The sequence below is a fragment of the Odocoileus virginianus genome, chromosome 4 (genome assembly GCF_023699985.2).
Source record: "Odocoileus virginianus isolate 20LAN1187 ecotype Illinois chromosome 4, Ovbor_1.2, whole genome shotgun sequence".
Taxonomy (NCBI): Eukaryota; Metazoa; Chordata; class Mammalia; order Artiodactyla; family Cervidae; genus Odocoileus; species Odocoileus virginianus.
This window is the reverse complement of record NC_069677.1, coordinates 31,527,336-31,542,116: the sequence shown is the minus strand read 5'-3', so window position 1 is coordinate 31,542,116 and position 14,781 is coordinate 31,527,336. Positions and strand designations below refer to the sequence as shown.

The following is a 14,781-nucleotide window of genomic DNA, read 5'->3' as shown; positions in this document are numbered from 1 at the left end:
ACCAAACCCAAGTGCCAATGAAGAAACAAAAATTAGCTGGGATTCACACTTATGCAATGAAATTGAGATAACGAAACAGTATCATAATGTTTTGTATCCCAGGTATACATAACTCCATGTAAATAAATGCAAAAGACAAAGTTTCCAAATAGCACTGATACTGCTGACCATTCTCTTCAACACCTCCCTAGAAATATTCTTCTCTACACATACATACTATTTCCACTGAGGTCAATCCAGCTAGGTTTTCTTTGAAACCTGATTCTTCTTAAAGCAGTAAATGTTACAGAGTTTAAGACTTTTAAAGCTTTCTTCTTCTTTTACTTGATACTTTCTACCTACACAACTCTGCGCCCAGGGCTTTGAATGACCACCCATCTACTGAGAATTCCAGAATGATTACGTCAAACTTTGAGTTCTTCTCTGAGCATCAGATCAGCCTGGCATGCCCATTGCGTGACTCAAAGGCACTGTCCAAGCTAAACATAATCTTCTCACTCATCTGCTGTTCCTTCTTCCCAAAATATGGCTTCACTAGACAGTATCCATCCTTATAGCTTCTGCTTTAAAATTCTATGACCTTTTATTATTCTTCGAATAACAACAACAAAAATCTCTAACACTTTCTAATTCAAACGTATCTCCTGAACTGCAAATCAGTAGCTCAGAGGAGCCACTGGCCTTCTTTCATTTCCTTGTATGTACCACACTCTGCTCCCCAAGAAGTTTTTTTGTTCTTTATTCATTTTATAAGTATAATGTATGTGGATGCAAGGGTTCCAGGTGGCACAGTGGTAAAGAATCTGCCTGCCCATGCAGGAGACACAGAGATGCGGGTTCAATCCCTGGAGTATTTTTGCCTGGAAAATTCCACAGAGGAGCCTGGTGGACTATAGTCCTCACACACGACTGAGTGAGCACGTGTGTGCACACGCATGCACACACACACTTGCAAAATAATCTCACAAATAAAAGTGTGAAGAAAAGTATTTTTATCAGCAACGCTTACAAGGGAGTCCAGACTTGAGAAAACTTAACTAAAAACACAGCAGGTATTTAAGGAAAAAAAACCCACCAGGTTACCAAGGTTACATTTAGTCTGTTCATGGGAAGAGGAAAAGCGGTTTTCCTTCATGATTATCCTATCTATAAAGGTTATCATGTTTGTAGCCAGTGGCATTGTAAAGTCAAGCGTAAATTATTTTTAGTAGAGTTAATGTGATGAAGCATAGAGCTCAATGGAGAAGGAAATGGCAACTCCAGTACCCTTGCCCGGAAAATCCCATGAACCGAGGGGCCTGGTAGGCTACAGTCCATGGGGTTGCAGTCAGACACAACTGAGCGACTTCACTTTATAGAGCTCAAGCTTCATTAATTTTGAAGATTATTATATTTTTCTTTATCTCAAAAAGCTCCCCCACCCCTTAATTCTGGTATGTGATATACACAGGGGCTAGGTGATAGTTTTTGCTTTTAGTTATACAACAAGAAAAATGTAAACTCATATTGAGATGTGAATTCTGACATGTCAACTATGCTCACTCACCAATTAAGCTACACATCCACTACACATCAGTTTCCCAGCAAGGGTGATATATATTCACACCACAGCAAAAATACAATTAATACATTGTTCAGAATATCAGTCAAATCCATGAATCCTACAAAGATCTTCATTCACCACCTATGAGTCAGATCTTTACATGAGCAAATAACCTTTCATTGTACCAATATATGACTTGTTACTAGCGAAGACAATTTATAATAGCACAAATCTTGGTATCATAATTCCCAACTACAAGAGACACATTCTGAATAATCTTTAAACAGCCAGAGCAGCCACACTGTATAACTCCTCAGCCCCCTTCCTCCCTACTATCTAAATTACCTTCAAGGTCATGTCATCAGAACAGGATGCCAGGAGATTGCCAGTTGGGTCCCATTTGATAGCATTTACTTCATTCTAAAAATAACAGTAAACATTCACATTTTCATTTCATAGACTTGGCTGTTCTTTGGATATTAAACATACATACTTCAAAACCACTCTGAAACATTACTTATTCATCGTAATTGCTTTAAAGGAGGGAGAAAAAAGAAGTTTCTCACCGTGTGTCCCTGGAATGTTTTAATAGGTCTGTCTTGTCCTAATTTACAGACATGAATGCACATATCTGTACTACAAGAAGCAAAAGTGTTGTTGCTCTGCCAGTCAACATCCAATGCTGGTGCTGCAAAGGAAAAAAGGCCAGGTTTGCATTCATTCCACATGTACCGAAATCTAGGTGCTTTAGTTTTAAAACGTTGCTGGACATTAAGAACTTAAATGATTTGCTTTATACTTTTTATATTAATAGAATTTTTAAGATTATGGTACTTAAATATCACAAATATTAATACATTTCAGTTTGGTTGTCTCTATGTGAGACAAAGCCTAATAGAAAGTACACTGGCCTGGTCACCAGGAGATGAGGGTTCCTGAGAGCTTGCTCTGTAAATTACTAGCACTGGACTCTTGGTACCTCATTTCTAAAAGAATAAAATTAAATGTGATGCTACATTTCCTTTTGTTTCTAAAATTCTGTGAGTGCTCAATGGATAAGTCTTGTTTTGCTATTCTCTAACTAATGGGCCCTTATAAGCAAGTCAGCTCTCATGCTATTTTTCTCTTCTAGAAAATGGGGATAAAAATCTTTGTGCTTAGTACTCAAGGATATTGTGAACATCAAGTTAGATAATGTGTATGGAAAGTCTTTGTAAATTACAAGTGAGACAAATGTTACACTAAGTACCATTTCCACTATCTACTTAACTGATAAATGGGAGTATTGCATGATAGGCAAATACATTTTTCTTCTAAGTGACTCTTGTCAAATATCTTAAATTCTACATCATTGAATTTAAAACCTCAGAGGTCCAAAAGCTGGCTGGCATTTAATACTTTAGCTCTGATATGATTAAAGATTCTTTCCTTTCTCATTTTCCCATGTTGCAAAGTGCAAAGTTTCTCTATAATTAGCAATGCAGATTAAGGTAATGATAGCAAGTAACTGGGTTAAGCAATAGAAGCATACTAAAAACACTGCATTTAGAGCAGGCAGTAGGTGGTTGGGGGAAAGGTGAGAATCAGAAATGAAGCTTGCTTGGCAAGACAAGTAAAAATCAATATATAACAAACACTTCAGAGCCCTGCATGAATTAGGTTGACCCTAGACCTTTTTCACAAGAAACTGCTCCCTTCCTTGGCTCCTTTCCTCTTTTCCATCCTGCTTCTGGGAGAATCCAACTAAGTCAGTGAGCAAAAACACTGGCCCACTTTGATCAGCACCATGTCTGGTAAGCTGTTATTTAGGTGCACCACAACCTCTTAGAGCAATGCAGACAACCTCCTCACCTTGCTCTGCCCTGCCCTTCTCTGCCACCAGGGCATCACATATTCCAGGTCCCCGAGCCTGCACTACCCCAGATGGGCTCATTCAGCGCAAGAAACTGTCAGAAGTCCAAGGTCAGGACAAAGAGGGTAGACAGGTCTCTGTGGTCTCTCTCTCTAAGACTGGGTCTTTGGCAGTGACTCTGCTTGCTCCACGGTGCCTATTCTCGCCAGGCAGCCTATTCTCTAAAGACACCATTCCCACTGGGTAGTTGGATCCTATCATTTTCTCTCCAGTCTCACGTTTACGCGGCAGTTAAACTCAGAGTTACCTCCTACTCCTCTTCTTCACCCTTGTAAGACTTCTGCAAGTTTCCTTATATTATGTCCCCTTTCTTGAATTACCGGGTTTAGATTTTGTCTCTGTGCTTTGGAATTGGAATCAGTAACTACACCTTCATTTTGACATTAAATATTATTAAGATACAACTTTGAAAAATAATTTTAACAAAATGCTTATATGATAATTTATTATAGTGTTAAGAAGTAGGGGAAAGGACTTCCCTGGTGGCATAGTAGATAAGGGTTTGCCTGCCAATGCAGGGGACACGGGTTCGATCCCTGGTTTGGGCAAATTTCACAGGCTGCGGAGCAACCAGGCCCACATACCACCACTACTGAGCTCTGCTCTGCAACAAGAGAAGTCACTGCAACGAGAAGCTCACACACCGCAACGAAGAGCGGCCCCTATTCGCTGCAACTAGAGAATGTCCAACTGCAGCAACAAAGACCCAGTGCAAAAAAAATAATAATAATTGTGTGTGTGTGTGTGTGTGTGTGTATGGGGGGGTGCCAAAAATGTAAATAATTTAAAGGACAATTAAAAGTTATATAATAAAATGCTATAAAGAAGGCAAAGTATCTGTTGTGCTCCACCAGGGTATCAATTTGGTAGAGCATCATGTGATTACGTTAGATAGGTGGCTGAGAAAATTAGAAACAGTATTTAAACAAATACACCATTAGGTTCAGAACAAAACAAAAACCAACCGAAAACCAGATAAAGCTAACTGAAGGAAGCTGGAGAATGCTGAGACGTGAGGTGTATGATTAATGTTCTGTGATATGCTTGGCTCATAAGATACAGTAATTATAGGTTGGTGTGATCTAAGAAACCATACCTCCTTACTTTATATTTTATTCCTAAAATTTAAAAATGACTCTAGGTAATATAAGTCCTTCAGGATAGAAACATATCTCTAACATAAAATATATTTTTATGTAGGTAATATGTGAGAGGTATATTTACTATTATTGGTTTCATTTTTCATATGATGAAAAAGGCTAAGAAAAGTTAATTGGCCTAGGATTACACAGTCTTTTAAATTCCTGGAGCAAACTTCTAAATTCCTGGAGCTGGAATTCCCTGGTGGTCCAGTGGTTAGCACTCTGCTCTTCCACTGAAGGGGGCACGGGTCTGATCCTTGGTTGAGGAACAAGGATCCTGCAAGTTGCAGCAAAAAAAAAAAAAAAAGTCCTGGAACTAAGATTCTATCTCTGTGTCCTCCAATTCTGATTTATTTTTTGTTAACCCATGCATCTTTCATAATCTAGAAAGGTAATAAATAAACCTATGAGGGAAAGGGAAAAGGCATTTAATATTCATTTGCCTTTTTCAAAAAACAGCTTCACTGAGATATAATTCATATATCATATATTTCATCCATTTAAAGTGTGCAATTCAATGGTTTTTAGTATATTACATTAGTTTTAAAATATTGTGGTCATACATAACACGAAATTTGCCATTTAATTAAGTGTGCAACTCAGCTGTATCAATTACATTCACAATATTGTACAATCATCACCACTATTTTCAAAAGTTCTTCATCACCCCAGACAGAAATTCTGCAACCATTAAGCAATAACTCTCCATTTCGCCCTCCTCCCAGCCTCTGCAATCTTGAGTCTTTACTTTTAAAGTTATGTATGATTTACTTCACTCAGCATAAGGTATGCAAGTTCTCTGGTGTTGCGGCATGTACCAGAAATTCATTCTTTTCTGTGGCTGAATAACAATCCACGTCTACAGAGACCCCAGTCTGCTCATCCACTCATCTGCTCACGGAGAGTGTGCTGTTCTTAGCCTTTGGCTACTGTGAACAACGCTATCAATACTGGTAGGAATGCATTCCAGTTCCTGCCTTCAATCACCTAGGAGGAGGACTGCTGGTAATGGTAATTCTATGTTTAGCTTTTTGAGGAACTGTCATATGCTTTTTCACAAATGTACCATTTTACATACCTACTAACAAAGTATAAGGATTCTGATTTCTCCACATCATTATGAACACTGTTATTTTTTACAGCTATCCTAATGAATATGAAATGGTTAATTCATCTATAATCATGATTTATGCTTTATGTAAGAGTATATGGATGAAAATACAGTATAGGAATTAGAATATGGTAATTTTAAAAGCATGGTAGACTTCCATTCCTGGTCAAGATGGGGTAACAGGAAACAAATTTACCTCCTGCCCAAAAGAGACAAACACTTTCAAAATGTATGAAACCACAGTTCAAGACTCTGGGTTGGTGCTAGTGTCAGTTGCTCAGTTGTGTCCGACTATTTGAGACTCCACGGACCACAGCCTGCCAGGCTCCTCTATCCATGGACTTCTCCAGACAACAAGACTGGAGTGGGTTACCATTCCCTTCTCCAGGGCATCTTCCTGACCCAGGCATCAAACCCGGGTCTCCTGCATTGCAAAAGGGTTTTTTACCATCTGAGCCACCAGGAAGACTCTGGTGTGAGACAACAAAGGACAGTGGTTCTTGAGAGAAGGAAATCAACCAACAATGTGCCTCTTAACTGCTCATATGATTTGGAAAAACGTCCAGATCTCGGCCCAGGGAAGAGGAATCTCCCTAAGGAAGAGATTGATGAAATTCCTGTGGGGAAGAGATAAAGCTCAGAATCTAGAGCCACAGGCAGCTAGAATTCACAGCACAAGAAAGGAGAGTGGTGCAGACAGAATTTTGAAGACCTGTGGCAGGTCCGACTCACAGAGTTAGAGTACCAATCAGCCTAAGTATGTGAAGATACCAGCTGAGCCTTGGGAAGAACCATTGAAAAGGATTAGAAGAAACAACGCCTGATACTCAAGACTGGAAACATGCAGCAGGCTAGAAAACCTTTTGATTCAGGGAACACTGGTTTGAGTACATGTAGGTTCTTGCCTCAGTACAAGGAAATAATTAGCCCTACACTGAGCACTGTTTCCCTGTCATTTAACAAGTTTCATAAGCGTGACCCAAAGGATCAGACCGTTTCCAGGTAATTTAACAATGTGCCAGAAGAAAGTTCACAAATACTTAGAAGAAAAGAAGTGCAAACTTGAAAAACAGCATAGGAATTATCCCACTTGTCAGGTGGCGCTAGTGGTAAAGAATCTGCCTGCCAAAAAAAAAAAAAAAAGAATCTGCCTGCCAATATAGGAGATGCAAGAGATGTGGGTTCAAAAGGGCAACCCACTCCAGTACTCCCACCTGGAGAATCCCATGGACAGAGAAGCCTGGTGGCCTATACAGTTCATGGGGTCACAGAGTTGACACGACAGAGCACACCTGAAAAAAATACTGGATAAAAAATGAAGAGTATTACGGGAAATCAAGCAGACTAATAAAACATTCAAAACTGCAAGTTAAAAAAAAATGTGGGGAGGAAGTAGGATATTTTTAAAAAATAATGGTCAAAAAATTTTTTTCATTTGAAGGAAACTATGTACAAAGACATCCAAGCTTCAAGGACAAGAAACAAAGAAAACTAAACTAAGGCATAACATATTCAAATTGTACAAAATCATTTATAAGCAGAAAGATCTAAACAGCAACCAGATAAAACAAGACAAATTACTACAGAGCAATAAGGATGAAAATTGGAACAAGTTCAAAATGAAAATAGTATAAATAAGAGAACACTGCATTATTTTTTTAAAGTACTGAAAGAAAAAAATCCCAGAACTCTATACTCAACAACAACAAAATCTTTCAATAATGAAGGTGAAATACACACTTGTTCATATATATATAAAGAATTCATCAGCATTAGATTTGCCTGTAAGGAATGTTAAAGCAGTTCAGGCAGAAAATAAATGATACTAGATGAATTAGATGTGTATGCAAATACACACAAAAATGAACAGTTGGAAACTGTAACTATGAGTAAAAATTATTGTTGTTTAATCTCTTTAAAATATCACTTGAAAGTATACTGTGCTAAGTTAAAGATGTGTACTCTAAATCCTGATGCAACCACTATAATAAAAGACTTATAGTTAATAACCCACCAAAGGAGGAAAAATGTAATTATAAAAATATTCATATAATCCAAATGAAAGTGGAAAAATAGGAAAAGAAGAAGAGATAAATAGAAATATTAATTTAAATGCAATCATATCAATAATCACATTAAATGTAAAGAACCTAAATATTTCCATTAAAAGGCAGCAGTTGATATTCAGTAAACAAGCAATAAATGATGCCTACATAAATTACACTTCAAATGTAAAAGTATGGAGCAACATATACCATGCCAACACTAACCAAAAGAAACTTGAAGGGCTACATTAACATCAGACTAAGTAGGTTGCAGAGTACAAAAAACAAAATAAAAAAAAAAAGAGGATCATTAACAAAATGATAAACAGATCAATTCAACCTGAGGATGCAACATTTCTAAATGTTAATGTCCTTTACAGCACTGTTTCAAAATAGATAAAGCAAAAATTGACAGAAGAAATTAGAAACGGTGTTTTCCAATTATTATTGATGATTTCAATACCCTTCTCTCAGTAACAGGTGGTATAAGCAGACAGAACAATCAGTTAAGGCTATAAAAGATTTGAACAACCTTATGAAACAACTTGACCCTCATGACACTTGTAGAAACAATGGAATTCTATTAGAAAGCAGGCTTCGCAGGTGGTCCAGTGGGTAAGAATCCGCCTTACAATGTAGGGGACACTGGGTTCCTTCGATTCCTGGCCCGGAAAGATTCCACACACTGCAGGGCAAAAAGCTCATGCGCCACAACTACTAAGCCTGCGCTCTGGAGCCTGCGAGCCTCCAATACGGAAGCCCATGCACCACAGAGCTGCACTCCGCAACCAAGAGCCACTGTGACAAGAAGCCCGCGCCTATAACTAGAGTGGCCCCCAATCTCCACAACTAGAAAAAGCCTGCACACAACAACGAAGATCTAGTGCAGTCAAAAGTAAAATGAATATTTTTTATTAAAAACTAGAAAGCAATGCTACAAAGACCTCGGAAATTTTCCAATTATTCAGAAATTAATACGATGAATCAAAATTACTTCAGAAAGCATTCTGAACTGAATGAAATCACAATATCTGAAAAATTGTGAGGTGTCACTAAGTAGTAGTAAGAGGTAAATTTACAGCACTGAATGTCAGATCCCCATTGGAAAAGTAGAAAGGTTTCAAATCAGTGACCTCAACTTCTGTATCAAGCAAAAGAAAAAGATACTTCACCAAAGAAGACATACAGATAATAAATTAACACATGACAAGATGCTCAACATCATTAATCATTAGGAACTAAAAATAAAACCATAGTGAGATACCACGACACGCTCATTAGAGGGGCTACAATTAAAAAGACTGATCATATACCAAGTGCTGGCAAGGTTATGGAGGGACTGGAATACCCACTGTTGCTGAGACTGGAAAACAGTTCAGCACTCTATTAACAAGTAAAACACAGACCAACCATATATCTAGCCACCTTTATGGGTCTTCACACAGAGAAATGAAAACACAAGTTCATAAGAAGACAACAAAATGAATGTTCTTAGCATAGCAGTATTATTTGTAATAGCTAAAATCTGGAAAACAACTTGCTTCAACAGGTAAATGGATAAACAAACTGGTATATTCACATAATGGAATTCTATTCATACATCAAAAGGAATGCAAAATAATTATGCACAATGAAAGAAAGCAGATCCAAAAAGGATATATACTGTGTAATTCTTATTTATATAATGTAAACTAATTTCTGGTGACAGAGTATCAGTGGCCACCTGGAGAAGAGGCAGAAAATGATTTCAAAGGAGCAGGAGGAAACTTCTGAAGCTAACAAATGCATTGTCCTAAGTGTGGTGATAGTTTCAGTGATGCGTGCGTAAAAAAAAATATATATATATATATATACACACACACACACACACACATGCCAAAACACATCACACTGTGCAATTTAAAAATTTTTCCTACATCCTAGGAATGGTGGAAAATTGAAATAAGTGGTGTGGCACTGTTATGAGTTCGTAGGATGTAGGAAAAATTTTTAGGCAGAACGGTCAGAGGTCTAAGAGAATTACATCTGGTTGAGGACTAGAGGCAAAGGCGGAAAGAGATTCAAACAGGTGAATAGAAACTTATGTGTAAATAAATACTTATTAATGTGATAAGCTTTAATCAAGCTGAATTAACACAGTTCTTGCAAATTTATGCCACTCAGATACTACTAAAAAATCATTTTGTGCCTTGTTTGACTTATTGAATCACACCAAATATAGAGAAATACAAAAAAGCAAACTGACAAAAGCTGTGTATTTCAATTTAAAAGGTAACACTGTGCCGTTGACTGTAAAAAGGGTATTACCAAAGCTTTGAAAATACCAGAACTACTTAACTCAGCCTCCAATTTAAAACTCTTTCCAACCACAACACAATCTTGCATGATGAAATTAAATCAGGCAGTACTAAAACTACTGTTCTAAACATTACTAGGGATCTTGTTCCAGTTTAACATCAGTTTCTGTTCTCAGAAACCCCCTGAAAGCAGGAACAAAGCTCCAGGAGTGTTGGTGCTAAAATCAAGGTGTCTCTACACATCCGGATATATGCCCTGCTGCATGGCCATTTATCATGGTGAAAGAAGCACACTATTTTGGAGATCAGATTTACCTGATTTAAGTATCAAATTATTTCCTAAAAGAGAAAAATATCTAAAGCACCAAAGTTCCAGCAATATCGGGAAAGCCTTACAATTTTTATTTTAGGTAAGCAAGCAAAACATGACAGTACCTAAATTGTTAGGAGTTTATGCAGAATTTTCATATATGTATTAGTCTTATGTGCTTACTCAAACGGTATTATTTTTATCCCTCGTTTACAGATAGAGAAAATACGGTTCAGAAAGGTTCAGTGACTCTCTCAATCTTAAAGCCTGTTAAGTGGAGTGGGATTCACAAGCACACCTAGGCATCCTGGATCAAAAATCTATGTTCTTACCATTATATACTACTAACTCTAATGGCACCAGGCTGAAAATGCTTTTTTATGGTACATTTCACAGAAAACATTTGATGATCCTCTGATGATTAATTATCTGAAAGCCACTGAACATCAACTCCTCAAAGGACTAGTAACAAAACTTACATTTGATAGTTCAAGATTTTAGATGAATTATATGTTATTAAAAGTTTAATTAGGAAAACAAAAGTTCTAAAAGATCTCATGTAAATTGTGAAGATTTACCTGAATGAAAAGGAAATTGTTGCTTGGCTTCACCAGTATGTGCATCCCAAATAATTGTAGTCTAAGAAAAGAAAAATACATAGCTAAGAAAAGTTCATCATATATACATAAATTAAATGCCTCATATTAAAGCAATATGAAATGTCAGAGTGCACTGAACATTTACTTTTAGTACAATGAGGCTACATCCCACTGGGAGCTGGGAAAGGATGTTTAAATTAAACTGTTAAGCAGTTTAATTCTACCCTGGTGACTTTGCATCAGTCAACTTACTTCAAGTAACAATTACTGATTGTCTGCAAAGTACCAAACATTGTATTAGATTAAGAAACTCCATTGTAGTAGTGTATTTAATGTCAGATTTTTATTGCTGTGCAGCTTGAGTAGGCAAATTTTGGTTAATATAATAATCAGCTAATTCTCAATATTAAGATTTTTAAAGCTCACATTTATAAATAAAGGCAGCTTTAATTCTGACAATAATTAAACAATGTTTTTTATATTACATCAAAGTATAACATATACATCTGAATGGATACATTCACAATTCCACTAATACCCTCCCATCACTAATTTTATAACTTTGGGGTCATAAGTATTGTAGAATGGCAGTAACTACTAAGAAGGCTTTCCCCTCCCATTCCTGGCTACCTTCATATTCTTCCTTTTTGCCTACTTCCCTTTTTAACAATATACAGGTAACTATGAGCATATACTTTCCTGTATTATAAAATAATCTTTTCTGGGATGTGTGGTAAAGGAAATAACTTTAAGAAAATAAAGGAGAAATAACAAGTGATTTCAACCTATCCATGTTTACCAGCCATATTAGGTGAAAGCTGGAAAGACCCTGCATTTCTTGCATTTTCAATTAAACATTAGGAGTTCAGCTAACAGACTGACTCCAAGATTTCCCATGAAATACTCCAGAGCCATACTCACTGATGAGATTAACTAAAAACTACAGAAAAGAGATGAAGAGTATCGGATATATGACTTCACTATGGCTCAAATTCCAAAACAATGAAGAGTGGTCACACAGATAAGAATAAAGGGCATCTGCACAGATTTAAGAATGAGCTGACAGAAAATCTAAGAAAGCATTTCTACACCTAACATAAATTCACATGTGAATTTCCCAAATATGAATGTTTTATTATTTATGTGATTAGCAGAGGAGAATATTACTCTCAAGTATACTCTTTAACAAATTAACTTATACAAGTTAATTACCTTGTCTACTCCAGCACTTAGGATGAAATTTCCTTTCTTATTCCATTTTAATGCAAATATGGGGCCTTTATGCTGCCCCAAAGTGCTAGCAAGGTTACCTAAAATTCAAGAGGAAAAACATTAAAATTACTTTAAGCTTTATAACTTGGATCAACAGTAAAAACAAGTAGGGAAAAAAATGCTTTATTTACCATCTTTTGTCCATATTCTGGCAAACCCATCATAAGAACCAGTTGCTAGAAGTGTACCTTCACTCTGTTGGAGAAACACATTTTCTTCAATTATATAACCCAGAAAGGGTATTTAATTTTTATTAGAATATATTATGTTTAACCCCAAGCACAGCAGGTCTGTGACATTCTCGGCTTTAAGACCTTCAGCTTTGCCTATTTGGAAGTGCAAGAAAAGGCCTACAGAACAGCCTTCATGTTGTGAAGCTAGTACTCTGGGAGCCTTCAGTCAGGGTGCAGGCCTCACAGCCCAGTCCTGGAAGGGCAGTAACTGCTTGGGCGCAGGATTATCACCGCTCTTACAGCTGCTGAGCTCTACTTACTGCACTCTCACAGAGGCCCAGGGACTAAACGTGGGGGGCGGGTGGGGGATTAAAAAGGACAGCAAATCTTAATCTTATGATTTAATACAGGTATTCAATAAAAAGCAAAATCTTCCAAAATGTTTCATTATGACTAGAAGTTTTCATATTGTCCTCCCTCTAAATCTTTTCCTGTCTAAACCGTCTGTGTGTTCCAAACAATATTGTTTCAGATGATCATTTTCTTAAATATCACTACATTAAACATTTCTTTCTTTTGCTAATTTTTTCCCGTACCAATAAAAACAGCAACACACACACACACACACACACCAGTCAGAAAAGAGTGCAGGCTGACTTTATAGTTAATGAAGTGAGTAAGCTGTCCGGAACCACTCTACTGTGAATGAGGAGGAATCCTTAACGTTTTCTCTAATCTCAAAACTTCCTACGGTGCCTTGCCTTGAACAGTGGTACCGATGGCAGGACTTGCTAAGATCTAACCTACTCTGTGGAAATCCAAGCTTCCGAGTACAGACTATTGCTGAGATGAGTAAACATTACGGGAGAGACAGAATGAAATCCTGCCTTACTCAGTACTTTCTGATGCTTTTTGGTAAGAGAAATGAAAACAAGATCACCTTTTCAGACCTCTCCAGTCATCTAGCTGTGCAGTTAAAGTGACAAACAAATGCTGGTTGTAGGCGATGCAGATTCAGTTCTGCTAGGATTTAGAAATCCCCTATAGTTCTATCTAAGGAAGGAGGAGCAATGTTGAAGCTAACAGCACAAGTTTATTTCCAAACTCTGCACAATGCAAAGTTTCCTTTAAACTAATGGTTTTAGACCATGGACCACTAGGTAAAGGAGGAGAATAATAAGGAACAGCTATCTCACAGGCTTCTGCTTTAGCCATGGAAATGAGCCATTAAACAACAATAACATTTTCTCCTTCTAGGGGAAGACTTAAGTTCATAGCAAGTAATAAATCTTCCAAAAGTCTATACTTTTAAAAGCTTTAACTTGCAGTTCAGAAACATCGAGCTCAACAAATCATTTGTTCACCATCCTTTTCAGTGTAAACTATAAATTTCATTAAGTTAACATGGTCTCTGGACCAAACAGCCCAAGAAGACTACAAGGCCTTTGGCCTATGATATAGTAAGGTCCCATTTTAAGAATGGAATTCTTAGTTCTCACCCTACAATCAAATAACAGTTAAGAATTCTCAACTTTATAGGTGGGAAAGGGTAAATACATTGCTGGAAATTTAGAAAAGAACACTAATAAGCCTTAGCATGAGTTCTGGAAGAATTTCATAGAAACTAAGAACTTTAGATAGTGTAATCATTTTGAAAGATAGATCTTATTTCTTGGAAAGAGATTTGGAAGATACTTTGAAAAGCCCCACAAAATGTGTTAAAACAGAGTCCAGAGAAGGAAAGGATGTCCACTTGCTAAGGAAAGGACAGCTGACCTCTAAAATTCTTGATAACACTTATACAGTCTAAGAAGTTACTAAAACCAGAGTTGGGGGAGTGGGAGGATGTTAAAAAAAATGAACGTAAAGTTACAAGGAAGAAAAAAGACAACATAGAATAAAGGAAAAGATACAGAAACTTTTAAAATGCTAATTTTCCATAAGTTACTTATGGGAATGGTAGCAAAGAAAGCTGTTAATTATATATTTGAAACAGAAAGGATGAAGCTTTATCAATAGTGAAATCAAATTTTCTGGTAAGTAAAAGTAAACAAAGATACCGAATTATATGTAGAATCAGAGAATTCTAAGAGTCCTACAGCTAGAATAAAGCTTGTAATCTAGACTAACAGTTCCTAAAAAGCAGCTGGCAATGAAGTTTTCATCAATTAACAGCAAAATGTAAGCAACAAGACTATGTTTCCATTACAAAGATTTCTCTTGTACCCCTAACAGAGGACTTAGTAGTTAAGAACTTAATTAATACTGGAATAGATAGCCTTCCCCTTCTCCAGGGGAATCTTCCTGACCCAGGAATCGAACTGGGGTCTCCTGCATTGCAGGCAGATTCTTTACCAACTGAGCTATCAGGGAAGCC

The 14,781-nt window shown here is 37.0% G+C and overlaps 1 protein-coding gene across 3 annotated transcripts in view; it reads right to left on the bottom strand.

Annotated features, from left to right (window-relative positions):
- The window catches only part of TBL1XR1 (TBL1X/Y related 1), a 168,646-nt gene that overhangs the window by 11,019 nt on the left and 142,846 nt on the right, over positions 1–14,781 (bottom strand). For all 3 annotated transcript variants that reach the window (XM_020886668.2, XM_070466385.1, XM_020886669.2), the window contains 5 exons: positions 12,363–12,426; positions 12,172–12,269; positions 10,939–10,999; positions 2,110–2,231; positions 1,889–1,963 (listed from right to left, as the gene is read on the bottom strand). In XM_020886668.2, coding sequence (XP_020742327.1) covers positions 1,889–1,963; positions 2,110–2,231; positions 10,939–10,999; positions 12,172–12,269; positions 12,363–12,426 — 420 coding nt within the window. The remainder of the gene's footprint in view (positions 1–1,888; positions 1,964–2,109; positions 2,232–10,938; positions 11,000–12,171; positions 12,270–12,362; positions 12,427–14,781) is intronic.